The 22,933-nt window shown below is 36.2% G+C and overlaps 1 protein-coding gene across 1 annotated transcript in view; it reads right to left on the bottom strand.

Moving 5' to 3' along the window:
* The window catches only part of DNAH12 (dynein axonemal heavy chain 12), a 59,953-nt gene that overhangs the window by 2,183 nt on the left and 34,837 nt on the right, over positions 1 to 22,933 (bottom strand). Inside the window, exons 42-69 of the mRNA XM_065642957.1 lie at positions 21,885 to 22,063; positions 20,098 to 20,290; positions 19,845 to 20,006; positions 18,776 to 18,970; positions 18,284 to 18,417; positions 17,796 to 17,958; positions 17,266 to 17,346; positions 15,891 to 16,067; positions 14,980 to 15,111; positions 14,447 to 14,536; positions 13,283 to 13,423; positions 12,897 to 13,138; positions 12,404 to 12,551; positions 11,397 to 11,542; positions 11,018 to 11,232; positions 9,921 to 10,113; positions 9,194 to 9,386; positions 8,063 to 8,235; positions 7,410 to 7,550; positions 6,467 to 6,625; positions 5,331 to 5,475; positions 4,462 to 4,612; positions 3,888 to 4,141; positions 3,190 to 3,330; positions 2,257 to 2,394; positions 1,212 to 1,445; positions 600 to 785; positions 31 to 134 (exon numbers count right to left, since the gene is read on the bottom strand). Of these exons, the coding sequence (XP_065499029.1) occupies positions 31 to 134; positions 600 to 785; positions 1,212 to 1,445; positions 2,257 to 2,394; positions 3,190 to 3,330; positions 3,888 to 4,141; positions 4,462 to 4,612; positions 5,331 to 5,475; positions 6,467 to 6,625; positions 7,410 to 7,550; positions 8,063 to 8,235; positions 9,194 to 9,386; positions 9,921 to 10,113; positions 11,018 to 11,232; positions 11,397 to 11,542; positions 12,404 to 12,551; positions 12,897 to 13,138; positions 13,283 to 13,423; positions 14,447 to 14,536; positions 14,980 to 15,111; positions 15,891 to 16,067; positions 17,266 to 17,346; positions 17,796 to 17,958; positions 18,284 to 18,417; positions 18,776 to 18,970; positions 19,845 to 20,006; positions 20,098 to 20,290; positions 21,885 to 22,063 (4,610 nt within the window). The remainder of the gene's footprint in view (positions 1 to 30; positions 135 to 599; positions 786 to 1,211; positions 1,446 to 2,256; positions 2,395 to 3,189; positions 3,331 to 3,887; positions 4,142 to 4,461; positions 4,613 to 5,330; positions 5,476 to 6,466; positions 6,626 to 7,409; positions 7,551 to 8,062; positions 8,236 to 9,193; positions 9,387 to 9,920; positions 10,114 to 11,017; positions 11,233 to 11,396; positions 11,543 to 12,403; positions 12,552 to 12,896; positions 13,139 to 13,282; positions 13,424 to 14,446; positions 14,537 to 14,979; positions 15,112 to 15,890; positions 16,068 to 17,265; positions 17,347 to 17,795; positions 17,959 to 18,283; positions 18,418 to 18,775; positions 18,971 to 19,844; positions 20,007 to 20,097; positions 20,291 to 21,884; positions 22,064 to 22,933) is intronic.

Here is a 22,933-nt window from a genome sequence, read left to right as displayed (position 1 = left end):
GATACATTTAATAAAATATAACACTCTTACTTGTTAAATCTTTCCATTTCTTGCACCAACACAGTGTTCATACTTTCTTCATACCTCACAGGATATTTACTTAGGCTACTTTCAATGTCAAAATCATTTGGAAGCTGTAAATGATAACATATTTGGAAATCATTCCATATCTCATTATGCATTGGTATTATATTAAAAGTATGCAGATGTGAAAAACGGCAGAGTAATAAATATCATTAAACTTTCTGAAGAGTATCTTATCAATACAGTATTTACTTAAAAAATTGGGCTTTTTAAAGTGATGTTTATCTTTTAAAAACAACCTCGATTTTTTCATACCAGGAAAAGTTATAAACACAATTAAATTTTATTAATTTTAAACTAGTTCACATGAATGAATCGACTGTTCTTCCAAGCTGGGTTTGCTCCAGTTTCTCTCTCTGTCTCCTGTCTCCTACCTATTTATTACTTTCATATCACACTAAATTCCTCCCAGGAGGATTTCCTTCAACAGGAAATCAATTTGACACTGAAGATTCTAGTTAAAGAATTTCTGCTTTGTAAAAGGACAAATTGGAGTAATTGGTATAATACAATACCTTGCTGAGAATATCATCTGCAATGTCATACAGAGTGTTGTCACCACCCCCAGAAGTTCCCTGAGCGCCTCCTCCTTGTGTTAAAAGCAAAGATTCAAAGATGATCTTAGTTTGCTGAAGATCTTTTGAAATATCCACATTTTCATGCAAACCAAATATCTCTGGTTGCTGAGTAAAGGGAAGACCCTAAGACAAAATGAACAATGAACACGTGCATGAGATAAAGCAGCATGCTGGCAGTTAGAGCCGAGTCTTCTTTAGGAACTCGGGTGAAAAACCAGCACTGACTTCAACCGAAGATGGGTATGGACCTCAATGGTAGCTATTTGCAGACAGTATTACTGGTGCTAGAGCCAGCACCTCACAGAAAGGCATTTCCAAGGAATTTTCAATTGTCTGTGCTGTGTCCTCCTGTCTACTTACTGATTCCCTCACCCTCTCAGAAACATTCTAGATCATGGCCAGGATCAAAGGATCAGGGATGTGAGGCGAGGAGCCAAGCACAGTTTAATGGGCCGCAAAACCCACCCTTTTAACACAGAAAAGCCTTTAAGGATTGCTTTTTAGCGCATCAGCATTATAACAGTTAAAAATCTTGTTGCTGCTTTTTACCTTAATAAACTCAATGTAGTCCTCATATGTGCCTTTTGGTGGAGCATAATAGTTGCCACTGGGAGAAAAAATGTAACGAGGATTTTCAATTATATCTGGATTATAGAAGTCATCCAGCATTGTCAGCAGTAAACGCCTGTCCCAGTCGTCTGTAACTCGACCTCCGTAGTTGCACTCACCAGTCAGGTAAGATACTGCTTCAAAAGGAACTTGGCTATATTCGTTTATGAATAACTGAAACAGAAGACATGAGTAATTCTAGACACTTAAAATATCTGCAGGACAGCAGTGTGACCTACAGACTAAAGGGCTGGAAGCTATAGTGCATGCGAAACTGTAGTTCATGGACTTTTCTCCCTAATTGTTGGAAATTCAAGTTCTGAAATATTTTTTTTTTCAGGTAAAATTACTGTTTAAAATTAAGAGAAGTTAGTAGCAAAAGCCTCTTATAAATATCCAAATTAGTAAGTCATCCTTGAATTATTTATAACTGGATAGTTTTTCCAGTCTAAACTTTCTCGGTAGACACTTCTCTGTGTCATAAAGAGATGTGCATTTCACATGACTTTTCATCCGATCTTCAGAACCCTTTGATCTCTTTCATTAACTTCTTGATAAATTTTCCAACTGTTCAGCCTCAACTTCTGTAATTCACGGTTTGAGGTCTCCTGGTTTTTCTACACAGAGACTGAAGAAGACTCAAGATCAAGCAGCATTCAGCATTTCATTTTAGGGAAGAAGAATAGTCTGAGGCTCTGTTTAACAGTATATGTTCCTACTAACCACAAAAATATAACTCTTACTGTATTCATATTTCCTCATTATATTCCACACATCTGTTTGAAGCTAAATCTCACAAAGAACAATTTTAAATTTTATTTCATTTGTAATTTTGAAAACATTTATAATACGACTGACTTTCCTTGTCTTTGTAGCTGAAGTAATGAAAATCTATGAACATTTGATGAAACTCTATGCTCCTTTCTATCAGCTCATTCCTACACTTCGCAAGGTTGGGGTTAAATGTAGCAAGAGATGATTTTACCTGCAGCTGCCTGATACTGATTCGCAAGTCCGACTCATTAAATCCATAGGGTATATTCCAACCAAGGGGCCCAAATTTTCTTCTCTCCTGAACAAGAGCATGGAAAAAACAAACGCCAAAGAGTAGTTTCTCCCATACCTTTGAGAAAAACAAAACAAACAAGTATTATTAATGAGCCTATATGTTCATGCTAGTCTGTAATTTATATAGAGGACACAGCATTTGATTAGGGTACAAATACATGGAACAATTAGGCGTGTTGTGGTTATCTGACTGGGGAACAAACACGCACATAGTTGTCAGATATACAAGCACATTTAGCTGTAATAATTTTCTCACGTACCAGTACACAAGTTTTTTCTCTTCTTCCATGCAAAGGGAAGCTGACTCCATAAGAATTCAAACAGCACCAGACATTTATTCTTAAGGCTCATTAGACAAACATAACATACAGATGCATTGTTTAATGTAAGTCCTTAGATGCACCCACTGATCCATATGTATATTGGTATCTCTGAGTAACCCCAGTGTTTTTTCTCTTCCTGCACAGGCGATGATGAGCTGAGCCGTTCATCACTCAGCAGCAGGACATACGGGTACTATAGTACTGGTCCCGGAAGCCAGAGAAGATCTCAGTGCTCATCATCTCAATAATGATAGGTATTGCCTGTTCATGAACACTCAGTTCATGTACATTGTGTAACATGTGTGTGTAACATCTATGAAACTTAAAAAAGTCTCAGAAACCATTGTAAATATTGCCATGTGAAATTACCTGGCAGAGTGGTTTTCAACTAATCATCTTTATCATTGCAAAACTCACAACCATAGTAAAAATTTTAGCTTATAATAGTCACTGGACAGAAATCAGTATCACTGTGGATTAAAAACAAAGAAACAAACAAAAAACCTGTCAAGAGACAGGTACATTACCAGCTCTTTTTCAGGGCAGCCAGAGAAGAATTCAGGATCAGAAATAGGATCAGAAAGATAGGACTGAAGCAGGTTTAATCGGAGACCAGTAGGAGGCTCATTTGTCATCTTCACTCCATTCTGCAGAATGGTTACTGGAAACTAGAAATAACAAAATAGCCAAGCTGCATTCAGAAAGTATGGAGTAGATGCTATATTGTTATAAAATATATTATTACTCTGTGTTTGTTATCTAAAGAATTATCTGTAAGAACTTAGATTTGAAACACCAACAGCTTAAAAAAAAACAACTAAAACCCATCAAGAAAGTAAGACCTTGCTGTAAAACAACAAATGTATATTTTACAATATTTTCTTGGTATTCAATACCTTATAAAGAAATTTTTTAATTTACATGAAACAAAATCTCTGTGACGGCAAACCAACTTAATTATATATGCTGGCAAAGTGCAGTTCCATTCACTAGTACACAAAATAGCACACATCACAATATCAAAATATTACAAAGGAAGCTTGATATTATTAGATTTATAATTATTTTTTTAAATGTCCTTTCTTGGTTAAATTATCTCTTCAACAGCCTTGTTGTATTTCAGAGAAGTTCTGTATTATCAGCTCATTCAGGGGCATGAGTATTTCCTAAAAGTGTCATCACCTCTTCCTTTCCCCAAATACAGAACGTTTGGCAGCGCAGGTACCTTTGGTGAAGGGTAACTAGTCAGCCAAAGCCTGAAGTCTGGATGACATTTTTCGTTGCTAAACTCTTCACATATTTTCTCCAGCATCGGCATCCAGGAGACAGCTAAATGACAGTTTTGTAAACAAACCCAGGTTCCTTCTTCCATTGCTTTTTCAATCATTTTTGTAGCTATAGGTCCTTGTCCTTGACCTAACGAGATGGACTCAAACTTATCTCCAACCATCTCTTTGTCATTTGCAAATTTCAAGAGACCTTGAACAGAAAGCATACAATTTTAGTGTTTCTTCATTAAAAAGGAGTTGTGTCAGGAAAAAAAAAAAGTAGTTTATTACTATTTTGATAAAATGTATATACAAAAGATGGTATAGCTGTGACGCAGAGTACAAAATTCATTCAGTTTACAATACCATTCCCATTTTTAGGGAGCACAGAATTTGCCAGTGTGACATGATGCACTCAAATCTGCTTGCACAAAGTGCAAAATAATCCTCATTGTGTACTGAAAGGGAAATTCAGGTCCCTAACTGAAAAGCTGTACCACACTTTTGTTTTCTCTTTCTGTGTACACTTACTAGACATGGGATCTGCTCCTGGAGAAAGCACAAATATCAAAGGGACTGTAGAACGCGAATCTAGGTAACTTTTTGTCAGATCAAAAGGTGGTGGCTCTACAAATTTCTTCCCCAGTTTATCAGTTACAAATGTTGTTATAGCTGGACCAATCTGGTAAAAAATGTAAATACAAACCGTTAGCATAAATTAAACATAACTGCATATTTGACAGCATCTTTTATGTACCGTATATTAGCTAAATTCCTGACCTACAGACAACTCTGATTTTTTTTTTTTTTTTTCCCAGTAAGACTTAAGCTCAGGCTTTACCTGATGTGGAGGACCAGCACACTCCCCTTAGTAAATATTAATGTAATTATTTTTAATTAATCCTAAGGAGCAATTGCAATATGTACTTTAAATCCTAACTTCGTTCCTAAAGTACATACAATACCATTTGCTACACACCCCAAATGCAGAATGTGTTAAGAGTTCACCTTGGCTGTTCAAATCAACACATTCGATCAGTTTGCCTCGGAATGCCTTGTCTGGAAGCACATGGTACCAGATACCCAGTATTTGTTCTGGCTAATGTAATAAATCCTGCTCTCAAGTATATTCGGTGCACCAGCAAACAGACTGAACATGAACAAGCACTTCTAAGAAAACTAGAGCAATGAGTGTACTCTGAAAGATGCATCAAATCACATCAGGCAAAAGATCTCAGCTGATGCTTGTGGTGTTTGTTTTGCTCAATTGAAAAATAAGAATAGTGTTTATATTCTTAATAATATATAATGAAGAACAGATTAGTTATTTTAATAACCAGTGCAAACCATGCTACAAGCCATGCAACAGTCTACAAACACTTGATAACAGATCATTTTACCTTGTCTGGTCTTAAGCACCGAAGAATTATCATCTTTTGTAATTCATGTAATGTATTATTAAATTCTTCTGGTAATGGAAAGCTTTGTGGCTCTTTGCTGTCATAAAGTTTTTGCCATTCACCTATATTTTCAGAAATGTTTCTCCTAGAGAAAAAAAAGTATTTACAATTACTGTAAATACCTAGAGTCCTTTAATGTTTATCAAAAGCCAATTACATTGTATTGTCATACACCCCACTCCACATCTATTTCAGCCAATAATCCTACAGTTGAGCTTCTCCATGCTGACGAGTGAAAAAAAGAGAATCTTTTCCCACCACGCTGCTGCAGAGGTACAAACCTCCACCTGAAAGGTTCAGAGTTGACAACAGGTTCTGCCTGTTCCTGCAGCCAGCACTGCTCGGACCTTCACAGGTCTGGGTGAATTTTCTGCTTCTCATGTTTCAGGAAAACTCCACTCTTTAACTGAAGAAAATTATCAGGAAATTCAACCAAGGAAAAAAAAATATTTTCCTTCATGCAACACGCAGAGTACGACCTCTGTAATGGGACAGCTCTCCGACTATTTAAAGGCTGGATCGTCCACTTTGCTACTAAAACTCCAGAGGAGGAGAAACACGAACAGCCCCAAACAATTTCTTCTAACAGAACAGTGCTTCTGCGGTCAGATCCAAACCCTCCAAATATTCAGGCTCTATCAGCTATTTCTATACAAGACTTGTACAGCCATGTTGGCTCCAGAATTTAGGGTTAAATCTAGGGTGAAATTTTCCTGATTTCAGAAGATTAGATTTTACCGAAAAAATCCATCTCTAAGCAGTGCAGTGGAATTTTGCCAAATATGCTTCTTTTGGCCTCCACTGATCCCCTTGAAACACTGGTTCTTTACTGTGGAGATATTAAAAAAAGTTTCTTTAGGGAATGACTCAAACAATTTAGGAAAATAATTTAACTAAATAATATTATAATTAGCCAACTGAATGTTTGACTTAAGTAAGTGGAGCAAATCTGGTGATGAAAAAAGGGGCTGGCTTTACAGTCATGGCATTTTGTCATGGTTTGGAAAATATATATGAAATATTTCTCTCAGCATGTTACACATAATTGGTGAAAAACAATTAACACTTTACTATACCTCAGTTCTTTCAAAGCTGGCATTTCACTTGCACGACATAATTCATCCCAGCTCTTATCTGGTAGCCAAGATGGATCTGGATTCTTGTACTGAGTTTTGAGACCCACACCCCCAGTCAGGAAGAACATAAACTCTTGATGCTCTATTTCATTTTTAGCCCTATATTTAAAACAAACAAACAACACCAAACAAAACAAAAGCCAAAGATGCATAGTACTCAGTTATTAAGACACAATTTTACATAATATAAAGTGTTATTGTAAATTAACTACACTTCACTGCCATTAAGTAGTGCTTCTACTGCAGTAACAGTAGAGATCAGATCTCAGTATTCTATATAGTTAAAAAACTGTTTGATAAAAATTACAGATTAAGACTACAGTAAGGGTCTGAAAAGGTAAATGGTATATACCAGCTTATTTGTTTTTTAAAAAGTGCAATTATTCCTGATTTTTAAAGGTTTTAAAGAAAATAATGGGTTCTGAGAATACAGTAGCCTTACCAATTGGCCCAGGAAGAATGGCCCATATACAGATGTGTACACATTGTAATTACATAAGTATGTACTTTATAGTTGTGCTCGTGCAATTTTGAACTTAGCTTTCCTTTCTGGAAAAGATTGCAACTGAGATCTCATGATATATGCAAAAGAATAGAAGAGAAAGAAGAGAGAAAATGAAAAGCAAAGCCACTGATTTCAGAAACACGGTAACGTCCTTTTCATAGCTTGTCCAAAGGCCACACATAGCAGTGATACATGCGCTCACATACTCTTTCAATTGTAAATATTATCAGTATTAGAAAACTCCTAACCATTCATGATCTCACTCTGAAGGCTATACAATCAATATGCACAAGAATATGTTATCTTATCAATACCTTTTTCTACTATAAGAAAATCATCAGCTTCTGTTATTAAGAGACTTCACAGAAATGAGCTTACATGAGGAGATTACAACACAGCAAAAACGAGAAGAGCAGCTTGTCCTTTTCAAATAGTGACCGACACACATTGCAATACAAATTGTACGTAAAGTGGTCTCTTAGATATCGAAGTCGCTTCTCCAACATTTTGGATTTGTTACTAAAAAGAAAAGAAGAAACTGAAACTCCAAATTGAATAAAGTAGGCAAATCCGTTAAGAAATCTAAATCTATTTAGGGTTGAAGAAGAATTCTATGTGGCCCACAGGCTCCACAAGGGATTTAGATGCCCATCTCGCCCAAATTTCAATTATACTCAATGTTTTACAGCTCTTTTAAAAGAAGTCCCAAGCAAAGTAATGAGCTGAAATGAATTTGCCAGTTAGGTGGTGTTCATAATGCACAGTGTGCATAACGGACCCCAGTTCAGAATCAGACTTCACCCTTTCTGTAAGTCACATTCTTAAAAATACTTAAATAGAGCACATGTTTACAGTTCATTGTTTGCACCAACATAAGTTAAAAAGAGCATTCGCTTTATTAATAAATCATATTTTGTTTTAAAAACCTGCATGTAACGAGGAATAAGATGTATATGGTTTCAAACTAGAGGGAACTGTTCACAAGAGGAGAATGAAAACACCTGACTTGACACCAGAAAGCCTGTATTTACCTCTCCTGAATGGAGGTGATGAAGAGGTTGACAAACCAGCTGAGGGAGTACTGGTACATGGGATCAATGTTCGCCAGGTCCGCAATACTGAAGAACAGCACCGAGGAATGCTTTGCGATAGGGCGATAACCTTCTCGAGATTCAGCTATTTTAAGTTCCGTTTTCTCTGCAATCTAAATATCAATAGTAGTTGACAAAGAAAAGCTTTCAATATTCTCTTTTGTACAAAAATATTACTCATTATTAAAATACTTCCATATAGCACTTTGTAATGCCAGAGTGAGGCAACTTTACTGTTCCAAAATGCACAATCACAGTAGGTGATAAATCCAATAGGTAAAACAAGTATTTGCCCTTAACACAGCACTGCCTGATCTATTTACTTGATACTACAGGATGCAATAGTCGAAACAAAGGAAGCACAGTTTCGATGCATCATCTAGTATCAAAAGTATCAATCTTTATCCCTACAATATTCAAAAATACGGGTAATTTCAGACTGGTTATGTATTTAAGCTCTAGCTATTTTACTGTAAGTCAGCTTTATACAAAGAAGTACTTTGAATATAAAAAGGTTTTTCAATTTTGAGTGTCAGACAGTCTGAGATTACATTTGATAAGCATCAGCAAATAGCAGGAAGGCCAACATCAGCTTAAAGAAAATACTAGTATTGGATTTCTGTTAAGCCTACAGTAATATAAAAAGACCAAAAATGTTTATTCCCTTATCAATGTTATTTAGCTCTCATTGAATTCAGTTGGTATTTTATGCATTGGGTATAACAAAAATATCTGGGCTTGTATACCTATATCAGTCACCCAGGTTATTGTCTCACTGAATATTTTTGTCATTTAAAAAAAATAGTTCCTTCCTAACTTAACTCCAGAATTTTTTACTTTTCACTCAGTCTTATAGATAGATGCATATTCCTTAAAATATTTTTAATTAAAGACTGAGGAAACCATCAGTGAAGATTAGAGAACGGATCCAGTTTTATTTATCTTCACATTTCACAAGCACAGAATTTCCTCCTGTGCTTTGCATCTAATGTGCCATCTTTCTGCTAGCTGCAAATTTTAACTTTTAATTTCTATGTATTGTTAAGGAAAACATCCATACACGCTCCTTACCTGCTGTTTTTTTGTGACCTCATTAGCCATTAATTTAGCAGAATCCAAGATATCAACAGCAGACTCATCTTCCAGAATATTCACTTCAGAGGACTGTAAGGTTTCTAGAATTTTTCTCTCAGTTTCTTTTAGTTGCTTTTTATTCTCTGCAAATTGAAGGATGAGAGCATTTCTTTGCTCTTCTAATTCTGGTCTAATTTAAAAAAACACAACAAAACCAGCCAATGTTCATCTTCCACTGACTGGAAAGGATGCCCATGATGACGACTCCCCCTCTGACTACAATAAATACTTGTGAATATTCTCTTCAGTTTAAACAGGTTGTTACTGTTCAGCAGAAGTTTATAACTCTGAGCAAAGATTTCTTTGCATAACTTCAGTGTTTGGAAATGATGATCTAAACTTTAACGTCTTGGTCTTTTTGCATGTCAGAGCATTCTAGTTTTCCTTTATTATATCTCTGCTGTCTGAACAATGATTTCACATCTGCTGTTTTAAGTAACTTTTGAACTTGTGGACACTTACCCCACAGTAAACATGACAATTCGTCTTTTCCTAACAAAATTTTTAGATATGACAACTAGAAAAACAATCTTTTTTTTTAAGCTTTTGCTGAGCAACATTTACACCATGTAACATTCATTTTGCTTTACAATAAAGTCACCTCTCATTTCCTTGGAATTACACCATAATAAATTACCTGGCTATTTGCCATGGAGAGACTTACCTCTCTTTTGCCACAACAATACCAAGCAATTGGTCTTCAAGTCCCTCTGGTGTTATCATAAAATTGAGTAAAGAAACTTTTGTAGCAATTTCAGGCATATAATGTGGATTTCTCAGTTTTGTGGTAATAAAAAACTTGAAATCTCTGGAATACTCAATAACGCTCTCACCAAGCTTGATACACTCCACGCCTCCTAAAGTAAAGGTGAAAAATGTTACAAAAATCATTATCTACTTCAGTTACTTACAGAAAAAAAATTACTTTGGGGATTAAACAATTCCTTGTCAATGACAAATTTCCTGAAAAGTAAAAATAAAGAAATAAATCAGTCTCATACTCTGAAAAATCCTCACAGGCTTCAGTGAGGTCATGTTTTACTCTTAGCAGATGAAAGTGAGTCAATTCAATTACTTCCACACATCTGCATATACAATACTGGACATGGTAACAGACGGCTGTGGAATTATTCTCAAATATGACATTCTTACAGACTACTCTTTGCTTGAATGACCTGTCTGAAACAGGAAACTGAAAAAAAAAAAAGGGGTTAAGTGCTTTTTTTTTGGTATGTATGTATGTACATAAAAACCAGAAAAGATAAGCTATATATAAGAAGCAAGGAAAACATATTTGTGTTTGTCTGCATTTTTCTGTCTTTTTCCGAGAGGAAAAGAAAGAAAAGTTGAAAACCAAATTCATAGCTACTTAACAAGTTTCAGAGATAAACATGAAAATTGTGCCTTAAAAGTAAAATAACTTGACAACTTTTCTTGATTGTTGCAAAGTTGAGTAAATGTTAGTATTAGACTAAAACATATGAAAATAACCAAGCAAAACGTAATTTCATTGAGAAACCTCCCTTTGCAGAATCAGTGTCTTCATCTAGTCTCCTATAGTGACAGGATGAAGGTTTTCACATAAAGCCACTACCACATGATGTACGAATAATACTTATTAAAGAAGTAAAAGCTTCAGGCTGTCGTGAAGTCACCTTCCTCTCACCAGAGGCAGCGGTACCAGAAAGTAATTAAAAAACCCTTAGACAGTACAAACAACTATAAAATGAACATTAATGTTCAAAATTAATTTTGCTGTACCTTGTTTAAAAGTCTGTTTAAGTAGAAGAGGTTCAAGTGATGGGTCGAGTTCCTCTCCAACGTTCTCTAGCAGAAGAGGAGTTCCAAACTGAATGCAGTTCTCCAGGGTTCTCATATAATCTGTGTCACTGACCTTGATAACCCTCAGCTGGTTTTCCTTCTCAAAATTCTTGATCCATTTATTTGCTTGACTTTGAGGATCAATCATTAATGGCCTAGAACATACACGACAGTTTTCTCAAGGCTTGCAGGAGTTTTTCAATTTTTTTTTTGTCTCTAAACATTTAGTTAGCTTTAAAAAAAAAAAAAAACAACACACACACAAACAAAAAACCCCCAACTTGTTTGGATTTGAAAATTAAAACTTTTTGTCACCTACCAACGTCTTGAATTGTCAACAATGACCCCATTGTCTATAGAAAACATGTCAGTTGGCAAACCAGCAATATTCCAGGCTCTTATTTTTATTGGGTCGCCAAGAGTCGTACTCAAAGAGAAAGTCTCAGAACAAGGGATTTTTTTCTCCTGGGGAAAAAAAAGAAAAAAGAAAATAAAAACCCAGTTATCTTTATTCTGTGTTTCTCTATGTCTTTTATTAAATGCCACTTCAATCCAAAGTGACAATGTGCATTTTTTTTAAGAGTTTGAAATAGGTCAAATATAAGTAAAAATTCTGGGAAAAATAAAATCATAGTTTCAATAGCTAACTATATTTCCCCACTGAATATTTATTCTCTCTCTGAATTTTGTATAATAGGATTTGTCTGGTTTTTTGTACATTCTAAATGTGGGGGGTTTTTTGTTACATGAAGTTTTGAGAACGCACCACCTTAAGAAACACACACAGAGTTGGAAATCATCTCACTACTATTTCTTCCACTAAGGCAATACAGAATCCAATGCTGATTTGTTACTTTTTAATGTCACAGTCAGTGACTTCCCATCACTTGTTTTATGACTCAGGGTGTTAGTGTACTAAGTATGTTGGAACTGTCCCTTTGCAAACAGCATAATCAACATTTAATTAACATATAAATATGTGCCAGTGTAAGTTATTATATATATTTTTTCACATTATACATAATTGCATATTAAAGTTAATTCTTTCATTTAGAGGCAAAAAGAATAAATTCTGAGATTTTGTTAATAATCAAGCCTTACAAAGGAAATGATGTGCTCAAGTTTCTGATATGCAACTTTAAGTCTAAAGTAAATCCACTGACGTAAATAAATTCAAATTTACAGAATACTGGATCAGCAGAATTTATCCCATTGATCTTAATGAGCTTTACTAGGCAAATATTAAATAAACCACAAGTAATTTTTGAGGCCTTTTGCAGTAGTCAAAAGAAGCAAACACATTTAAATCTAAGACAATCTTCTAACCTTGCACAGTTTGCTCCAATCTTTGGTACACTCTTGTCGAAATCCCGCAGTGAAAGCTCCCAGATATGCTATCACACCAGCTGATATCAGAACATCTCCTGTCAAATTATCATATGTGTCTTGAAGATCATTTGCAGCATCATTCCATCTATGACAAGCAGAAAATACAGAAAAAAATGGTGCTGAAACCTCCACATTAATGGTATTGATGATAAAAATCAATCTTTTTTACTGTTGTTTATCTTCAGGTTGAAAATAAGGACACTGTTTATGTATTTTATTCTCGTTTTGAAGACTTTCTCTACAATTCTCCCAATGTTCCTGCCCATATTTTTACATTACAAACAATCAGGAACCTTTCAAGGGCCCAGACTGTTACAGTCCTCAGCAGTACAGCCCCCAGACAGATACAGTGTTAACAGCTCAGAGAATTCAAGTTCAAATTCTACTTCTACAAGGGCTGTTACATCTGCCATTTGAACTTTAACCTGACCTGGATTTCTCTCCACCAAGGCCTCCAATCAACTTCTCTGCTCGTTCTAGTTTTTTACCACACAGAACAACCTGCAATTCTAAACGAGCCTTTTCTTCAGTTTTCTCAATGAAGGTTTGTTCCAAAGCAGCCAAACTGCTTTCAAGCGCTGCGAGTACTTCTCTCTTCTGATTCAAGATCTCCAGTGTCTCTGCTAAGGACTGCTGTGCCTCTTTCAAACGTTCTTTTTTGGGTGCAACCACCTATTCAATTATAACCAATACACAAATGCTTAAAGCGCATTTTTGTAACTTTATTATTTAATACAATGCTTAGGGTGAATACACGCAGCAAAGGAAAGGGAAGATCTCATAGCACTGAGGAACTAGGATCAAAACCAAACACACCTTTGCGACCCTGTCGTACACCTCCATCGCTGTAATCCATTTACACAAGCCCTCTGCTGCCGAGGAAGCTTTAGCCACCTTTTGCGGATCAAACTCAGGATTATTCAAGTATTCACCCCGAATCTTCTGCATGATAGCTGCCTGGATAACAAAAGCATTATAGCACATCAAAAGCTTGTGGCTGACACTTAATGATATTGTATGATTGCTGTTTCTCTACACAATGAAATAGGAAAGAACTACTTTATTAATTCTGCCAGAAACCACTGCTCATTTGTTTATTTTGATTTTTCTGTCACACTTTGTGATCTTTTCCTGTTTTCATCCTAATCCAATCCTCATCCTTTATAACCATGCAGTTGGTGTGTCTGCCATGTGGCAGTCACCTAAGTGCTAAGAGCATTACAGTCACATAGAAGCCCTAATCTATTCTGTCGCTTGTGCACAACATGCTAATTTCATTATTTGCTATCTTTTCGGAAGACACCACTGCTTGGGATCATTATAGAAATTTATTTCTACCAATGTAAGGCAAAATTCTAAATTAATAACATTGCTTGTGCCTACTTTTGGGGACCAGTTTTATAAAGGCCAAAACATGTTCATTTCCCACTGAACGGGGCAAACACCATGAATCACACGGTTGGACTCGATGATCTTGAGGGTCTCTTCCAACCAAAACGATTCTATGGTTCTGCTCCCTCCAAGGCACCTGCTTATGGCCATTTTTGGACACAGGACAGGACAATTCACTCTGATACAAATTTCTATGTTTTCTTTTTAACTTTTGATGAGATAAATTATAAATTGCAAAGTTAGAAACATTTGTGCACAGAAGGACATTTCATTCAAGTAGAAGACAGGCGGAATAGAAGCCTCAGAAATTCTGAAAGAGAATTGTAAAACCTTCTGAAATGCCACCGCCGAGGCTCGCCCTGAGGAAGCTGGACTCCCTTACCATGACCATACTACTGTGGAGACACCCAGTCACCTTGTAAAGATCCTTGGTCATAACAGAAGTTGATTAACTTGGGATAAATGGGGCCTCTGATACAATTCTTTTTTTTTTTTTTCCTCTTTCTCCTTTTTTTTTTTTTTTTTTTTCCCCTTGCAAGAAAGTATCTACATAGTAAAAATCACTGAAAAATTAGACAGAAGGCTTACTGGAATATTGTCCTTGTCATACTCCTTCAAATCCTTTAAGAAGTTAATGTCACCAAGAAGTTTCTTGCTTGGAGACCAGTAATCCAAAATCTACAATACACAGTAAGAAATATCTTTCCAAGCTTTAAAACAAACATACAGACAAACAAACAACAAAAAAAGACAAATCTCTTTTAACTAAAACTCATGCATATTTAGTACTGATGATCTACTAACTCCTAGAAACATCAATAACGGAAAAAACTCTACCAGATCAAACATTTCCCCCAAACCACCACTAAAGCCAAGAACTGAACAGTGTCTCAGGGAAGAGTTACATATTATCTACATACAAGTCAAGCAAATTCAGTGTGTTCTCTTAGCACATTACGAAAATTTGGAATTCTGGAAGTTTTTAGTAAAATAGTGGCTGGAGGCTGTAGGTACTTGCCTACTTGAGTGCACCTTAGGTGATCTCGTTTATTGAACAAGTGTTCTGCGTTGAGAAGAATATGAATTACACTTTTATTTTAAACTATTGTCTGTGGTTTTACCTTGGTGCCAATTTTTGTAGGATCTGCAACTTTTTCAGGCTTGATGTCTTTCATGACACAGACAGCAGCCATGACAAGTTTGACACCAGATGGAGGATTTTTCATTGATTTGACAATTGATATATCAGAAGGCTAAAAAAAAAAAAAAAAAAAATTATGGCAAAGGTTATGCCTTTCTCACCACTAAGATAAATGAACTAACAGAAAAAAGGGGAATTATAACACAATTACACATCAACATAATTATAGAGGACTTTTAGAAAGGACAGTGTTAGTAAGAATTAACAGAATCTATCAATGGATCCTTTGCAGGGAAATAAAAATGAAATAAATGCTAGTAACTGTAAACTAATGATAAATTAAAATTCTGATTTAAAAGTGCAGGTCAGAATATTTATGATACACTTCCATAAGTGTCATCCAAGACACCTCGTATACTTCATAACTCCTACTATACTAAATTCCTGGAGGGCTTTCTCAACAACGCTGCTTTCACATCACGTCTGAGTCATGACAAGGACAAAGCCTTTAAACCAGAGATCCGGACAATTCTTAGACATAAATATATGCCGTTACACACTGGCAGTCACCGTTAACTTAGCTGAAAGAGGAAATTCAGCTGATACCACTGCCGGTAACCTCAGGGTTTGGTTATTTTTCCCACAAGTGGACTTGTTTGCAAATACCCAACTTTTTAAACGCACACCTCTCGGCCTCAGCCCTCCTTGGTATTCAGAGTACATGAAGAGGAAATATACGGAACAGAGACTGTATAGGTCCTCTGCTTTGCCAAAGCCGAGGGAATTTAACGCTTTCCAAATTATTTTCATCTTAGTGCATTCCTTCCCAAATAAATGGAAAAGTTTTATCACGTTAAATAAATCTTTCAGATAATGAAAAGTGTTGCTTGCCTTCAAAGTGTCAAGAGCTTCAAGTGCAGCCTCCAGGGCTGGGATCGCCTCTGCCAGGTCACTCTCACATTCATTTTTCAATGCCTGAGCGGCTTCAGCTTTTTCTGTAGCAAATTCTTCATCTACTTTTACAGTTTTTCTTTTTTCTTCTACTTCCGCAGACTCTCTTTCTATAGTCTAAAGAAAAACGCAAGTGAGCTTCCTATTGAGCAGTGAGTGATCAAATAAACTGAAACAACTAAGTATAGCATTTATGGAATACCGTAAAATATAAAGAGAAAATGGAAGTATTCAAATATTTTAATATATTTCCAATTTATTTTAAGGGAATAATTTGTTTCTTAGCAAAATGCAACATCATCACGGAGCTTTAACAGTAGGTCAGCTGCATGAAATGAGATTACTGTCAATAAAAGCTATTTAAAATATGTTTGAAGTTTAGGAGTCAAAAAACTCTTCATTTGTGCATCAGGCTGTAACTAAAAAATTAGTAGCTTTTATAGTGTTTTCACAGCTTCATAGTCAATGACATTGACTACTGAAATTTATTTTCTTTCCAGTGATGAGTCAAGCCTTCATCCAAGTACTGCCTCTGCAGTTCTACAGAAGGGACATCTAGTGTTCTTAGAGGTTTGTAAGAGTGGGTAGAAGAGATAGCACTGTATCCGTAAAAACACCTACAAATCAGAAGCAAGTGCATAGAAACATCAATCAAATCCTGTTTCTTACGTGATGCAGAAGTAACATACTACATAAGTGCATTTTCACCAGTCACAATTTTCATAAACACCTAAAACACTGGTTCCTAAATCCCACTAAATGTCTATGAAGTTAATCCCATTTAGGATTCTTTTAAAAATCAAGTGTTTAATTCCTGTGCATGCAAAGACAGGCTGTACAAAATCCTTCCTATTTCTTTTGTATGCTGAGGAACTATTTGGGATTTTTGCAAAGTTTGTGAATGATCCGACAAACCCAGTCTAACCACTATTAGCATGAAAGTTCCTCTAACATTCTTCAGCATGGAGCTTAGGCCAGTATTACATATCCAGAGTCTGTATCTTACAGAAAGAATATCATTTTCTTCCACTTCTAAGGACATAAGCATAAATAGTGACAAGTTGCACAGTACTGCAAACCCCAGTAAACAAGAAGCGACCTCAAAAACCCGAACACAACTCCTATTTTCTGAAAGTCACATATCGCCAGCATTTTACAGGCAGATTCTTTAGAACCTGTCTACAACCAGCTGAGATACTACAGTACATTGTACGACTGAGATTCCTCACTCAAAGCTAATTAGCGCTAAGGTGAAATTACGGATCCCAAGTATACACATGCTTACACCAAGCCCCACAAAGCTGTATAACTCTACCTTCATCATGGCTGCGTTATCCAATTTGGCCTCTTCCAGTTTGGGCTGCAGCTCAACTAGTTCTTGTTTCATCTCGGCAACCTATATGTATGCAATCCATATGTATATTCAGATGAGCCAAGTACCATTTCCAACAATTTCTGTATGATCTAGATTTCACCTAGTGACTCATTTATTGATAGAAGGAAATAATGTTCAGTTTCAAATCAAAACACTTCAGAGACTTATTTTTATCTCGCATGCACGATCCCTAATTCAAAAACTACATTCACTTATAGTGACCTGTTGACCGCTTAGGAAAGCGAAGATATCTTCATATACTGCTCAGGCACTATGTGCTTAGAGGTCTGTGGCCTCTAGCACAACTGCTATGACTGTAGGAAAAAAAAGCCAAAAGACATTTCTTACAGTTTTATTGTTGAAGATCGAGCTAAATAAAATGAGGCAATGCTTTTGACTGACTTCTCTAGGAAAAGACCTGCTTTTGTTAAACATTTTGTATTTTCAGTTCCATTTTTGTCCTAACTCACCTGTGATTCAGCAAAAGCTAGTTTATCTAGTCCATTCACATATTTCTTCTTGGCTTTCATTACAGCATCTCTTTTCTGAGTAAGAAGTTGCCGAAATGCAGCAATAAGCTCAAGATAAGAAGTAGGAGTAACATAATTATGGCGTCCCAGACTTTGTAAGAACCTATTAAAAAAATGAGTACGTTTAAGTTTTGTTTGTTTGCTTTAGTTTAACTGGTGTTAGCAAAGTATTGTAACTTTGACAAATAAGAGGAATAAACAATTTTGACAATTTTATGTAATATTTTTATGCAGGCAGATAGTATATATTAACTTTTAAGACAGAAATTAGTAGTAGCGAAGCTCAATCACCTACTATTTTGGTTTTTCTTCTAAAAATTCAACTTCTGAGTTCTTTGTTGCTCATTTTACTACTTTCAACAGTATAATCTTTTCCCTCTTAATATTTCTATAAATTAATGAGCTGTTTTCAAAAGAAACAGACTGACCTTGCAGAGAGTGACAAAACCGAAGTATGAAAATATTTACAGATGGGCACAACTTCCTGACGCTCACTGTCTGTGAGCTCGAGTGTCTCCAAGAACTTATGAGCCACACGTTCAAGGGCATCGTCAGGCCACGGCTGCAGGAGAGGGGAGGAGAGAAGCATTTGTAGAATTCAGCTGTTAGCAGTCTCCTTACTTTAAAACCAATTTTTACCATTCAAAACACCAGAATGAGACACACTAGTCCCAGCTGTGTCTCAGGAACAATGACCTGGTATAAGGGTCAGACCAGGCAGCGAGGTCACTGCCCACACACACCAAATCACACACCAAAGAGCTTCCAAAATGCTACAAGAAATGCCTATTTTAAAATTTTGAAAAACCTGAAGCACTCCCGTACAGAAGACAAGAGGAAATCTAACGGGACATGAAAATAGAGACTGTTAGAAAACTGAAGTAGTTTGCTGAGGAAACAACATAAATATTTTCACATACCTGGAACCAATCAATAGTACAGCAGTTGATGAGTGAGGGAAACTGCCTCAGACGATTGCGGAAAGCATCTCCAATTGGGCTGAACGCTACTACAACATGGAGATTTTCTCTGCAGTTGTTCACAAAAAGCGTATACAAGGCCAAGGGACTGAGTTCTTCATTTTTATTGCCAGCCTGAACTGCTGCAGAAACAGCCTTAAGAATAACACATAGGGTAAAACCAAACAGACCAGGCACATTACTACTCTCATTACAAAAAAGCCACTATCACAAAAGTCAATGTTTTTCTCATTATGTATGCTTTAAGTACCATATAAGTTCCCTTAACAACATTTCAAGACATTAACTTACTTTAGCTTTAATATCATACTGGAATACACTGTATTTACCTATTGGAGAGGAAGATGTAAGTTTCAAACACTGAAATATATTCCATTCATTCGTTTACCAAAACCAATAATATCTCAAAACAAGAAGAAACCTCTATATTTGAAAGCAAAAACTTTCATAAAAGTCTTGTCATCCTCAATTAATTAACAATCCATGAAACACTGACTATAAGCCTCTAAAACTCTAATTATTCTTCCACAAAAGCATGTTTACATAATTGCACAATTAAAATAAATGACAAAAATGAGTTTAGTAGCAATAAAGTGGAAATATTTTGATGAAGTAGATTCAAATGAATAAAAAACAACTTTGCTCCAGTTGGAATATTGTGGATAGCTATCAAGTTCTAGTATACATCAATTAAATACGTCTGTACAAACTGTAAAATGTAGAAGAGCCACATTAATTAATTAATTATTAATCTTGTTATTCTATAGTGTTATTGTATACCTGGCAAAGTTCCCTAAGTGCACAACTTAGTGTGTTTGTGAACAGAATGCCAGGTCGGAATTAAAGCTAGCAGCAGGTATAAGCTACTGCACAAGTTTACTAATAACTGGCTGATTGATCCAAGGTCTGATAACAAGTCACAGAATTAAGTGCAAATATCCAAGCCACCCTTCACACAGAACTGACAAAATAGCTGAAAAGGGATGTTAAAGAGAATTTCTAAACATACCTCCAAAACTTCTTGTTTTTCATCTGCTGCAAAAATATTGGGTATCTCCCCACTGTTGAGGACACTGTCAATATCTTCTAAAAAGCTTTCTTCTTTAATTTGTGTATCTGTGATTATAAATACAGTTTTCAAGCCTTTTACACCTGCGTTCTTCAGAACACTCTAAAAATGCAAGACAGTTAAAATGTTTGTACATTCCAAAACATCCTTCCCCTAAATTAAGTCAAAATGCAGACAGGTTATTAATACTCACTTTCAGATCTTCTCTCCACTCATTTGTACCATAGGTCTTAGAAATCTCTGGTTGAAAAACAGACATTTTTGACATGAATGCTGCAAGACGAGTCAAAGACTGACGTCCACTTCCTCCCATTCCAACCAGCAAAGCATTGCCCCCTGCCTGCTTCAGGATACGGCTTATACGAGACAAATGTTCCAACATATACCTATATTTGAAATGTGCTGATTACCAGAACGGCAGAAATATATACACATTTGTGCACCTATATAAATCCGTGAAACAAGTATAGAAGTAGCATCTCAAAACAAATTTTTTTAAAGCAGAGTGGGGGGTGAGGAGGAAGAAGAAAGGGAGTGAGTATGCACCACAAAATAAAACAAAACTCACAACTTTTCTATTATGAAATTATCAGTACTTAGCTAAATTAGAAATGACTACAAATTACTAAAAGGAATCAGCAGTGGTAAGACCAGGAGCACTGTATGGGTAAAGGTATCAAACAACAGAAATTCTCTACTTGTAATCATAGTAGTATTATCAGTTTTAACTTTCTTGTAGTATAACAGCTTAAATATTTTTTAAAGGAACAACTGGGGGGAGAAATGGGTTTTACCAACAAACCCCTCCCTCTGCCTTTGACAGTGTTTTGTAACTTCTATGTGAAATGGAGATTGGAACACCTTCAGAAAGCAACATCTGCACATTACTGGGACTCCTATCTAGTTATAACACAAGCACAGTTTATTTCAGAAAATGCAGCAAGGTCTACAGGAGATCACCTGCTTAAGCACAGGGCATGGAGTAGTTAAAGTGAGCTGAGCAGCAGTTAAAAGTGTCTCCAAAAAAGGTTAAAGCATTTCAAAACAGATTAATTATTGTTTGCTTTAGTTGGTTAGAAAAATAAAGGAGTCAAATCCAGCTGCTATCCATGAGGTTGGACTCTAAGGCTACGGTCAGACACGCTCTCTGGCTGCTGTTCGCTTGGGCAACTGAGACATCGCTTCTACACTGGGGAACTGGCCTCTGGGCAGAGGCTGCCAGCTGCTCACAGTCCCAGCGCAGTTGCACACAGGTACTCACAAATCCAGCTTGTCAAAATGACCTAGACTAAAATAAACTGCTATTAGAAGAGTTTAAACTAACCCTAATCACCTTCATGAAGCACCTATGTGCCAAGTTACGCTGGCAAATATGCAGAGGCAGTTATCTCTAGCAACAGGGAGGAAGGAGGAGTCGTGACCTCCTGATCTGTCTCAGATGTAGCTCTGCCTGATGCCAAGAGACGGTGACAAGAGCAGCCTGCAGAGTCTCAGGTGTCTCAGGATGAGCTGCAGCACCAGGCTGGACACACGGCCTGAGGCGCAGCCTGGCTGTGCTGCACAACAGCCCGCGCAGACAGCTACCCTGCGCTGCATCTCCCTCCGCACCTCACCGCCCTCCAGTCCTCGGCCTTGGGGAAATCAAAGTCCAGCGGCTGCAGGCAGAACCAACACCCATCTTCATGGTACCAGGCCTAGCAGAAGCAGAGCACCCGCCAGGTTTGGTGCAGAATGTTTCTTTAACAGCCAGAGAATATATTCAAAGCCCCTTAGGAGAAAATCTCATTATTTACTTTTGGATAGAAAAAGTAAAGGCATAAGACAAAATCAGTTCACTTCTATCCAAAAAGGTGTAATACCACAAGTACTTCTGTAGATGCATAACGTGGGGAAGACATACAAAAAACACAGCCCACAACATTGGATAAACCGAATTATCAACTACTGCTTCAAACTCTTAATAATACAAATCATATGCACCTGAAAACTACAAGGTTCATTCTTGTTTTGTGCATTTGATTATATTCATCCAGACACTGCTCCACAACACCGCCGAACTCCTCAATGCTTGGAACTTCAACATAAAGTCTTTCATCTCCCTCAAGTTCTGGAACCATGTAGTCACCAAAAACCAAACTTCTCATGTTTTCTTCCGTTACCTGTGGTAAATATTCAAATTATTATGAAGTCAAATTTAATATTTAATGAATGTATTCCTCATTGGAATTTTAGAAAATGAAAGAGAATTTAGACAAATACTCAAGACTTAAGGACAAGCACTGAAATATTTTGACTCACAGACAACAAATCTCAAACTTCTCTGTTCCCTGTCTTAAACTTATTCTTAATTTGTTCTTGGAACACAATTGGCTCAAATAGACATTAACAGTCTCGTAATAGTGACCTTCAGATTACATCAAATTTATACAGATGGATGCTTACAAATTTTCATTATATTATGAAATGGACAACTTAGACCACAAAGTTATTTCTTCTATAAGTCAATGAAATGACAGGGGAAGAAAAACAGATAAAAGGAAGACACGGCATAGAATACAACGTGATTATGCAACATTTTAAATACTAACATTTCATAACAATTACAGAATGCTGTTTACCACACAGTAACTCAGTCACGGGCTAAATTTCAAAAGGGAACGTCTCTTATCTCCCATTGCCCACAGATTCAGTATGTGTTGCTGCATCTCCAAGAAAAGACAGAATTTTTTTGAGAAGTTGCTCTGCTTGCCTACTGATTAAGTAGATGCTTTATGTCTATGTGCAGACTTCTAGGAGCTTAATGAACCCTACACTTGGTAAATTAAATTTCATATTAGAATACTGAGGCTTTTTTGGGTAAATCTGAAAAAATGTTGCACTATTTTTTTTTAATTGAATAAGACAAGTTTTTGTTTCACTTTCAGATATACAAAATTATTTTATGGAGAAGTAGTAAGTTTACACACATTTTAAATTAAATATTTTTTGAAAATGATGTCTACATACAATAGTTGAACCCTTCCAAACTT

Source organism: Caloenas nicobarica, chromosome 11, assembly GCF_036013445.1.
Source record: "Caloenas nicobarica isolate bCalNic1 chromosome 11, bCalNic1.hap1, whole genome shotgun sequence".
NCBI lineage: Eukaryota > Metazoa > Chordata > Aves > Columbiformes > Columbidae > Caloenas > Caloenas nicobarica.
The sequence above is the reverse complement of the archived record's forward strand: the minus strand, read 5'-3'. Positions and strand labels throughout refer to the sequence as shown.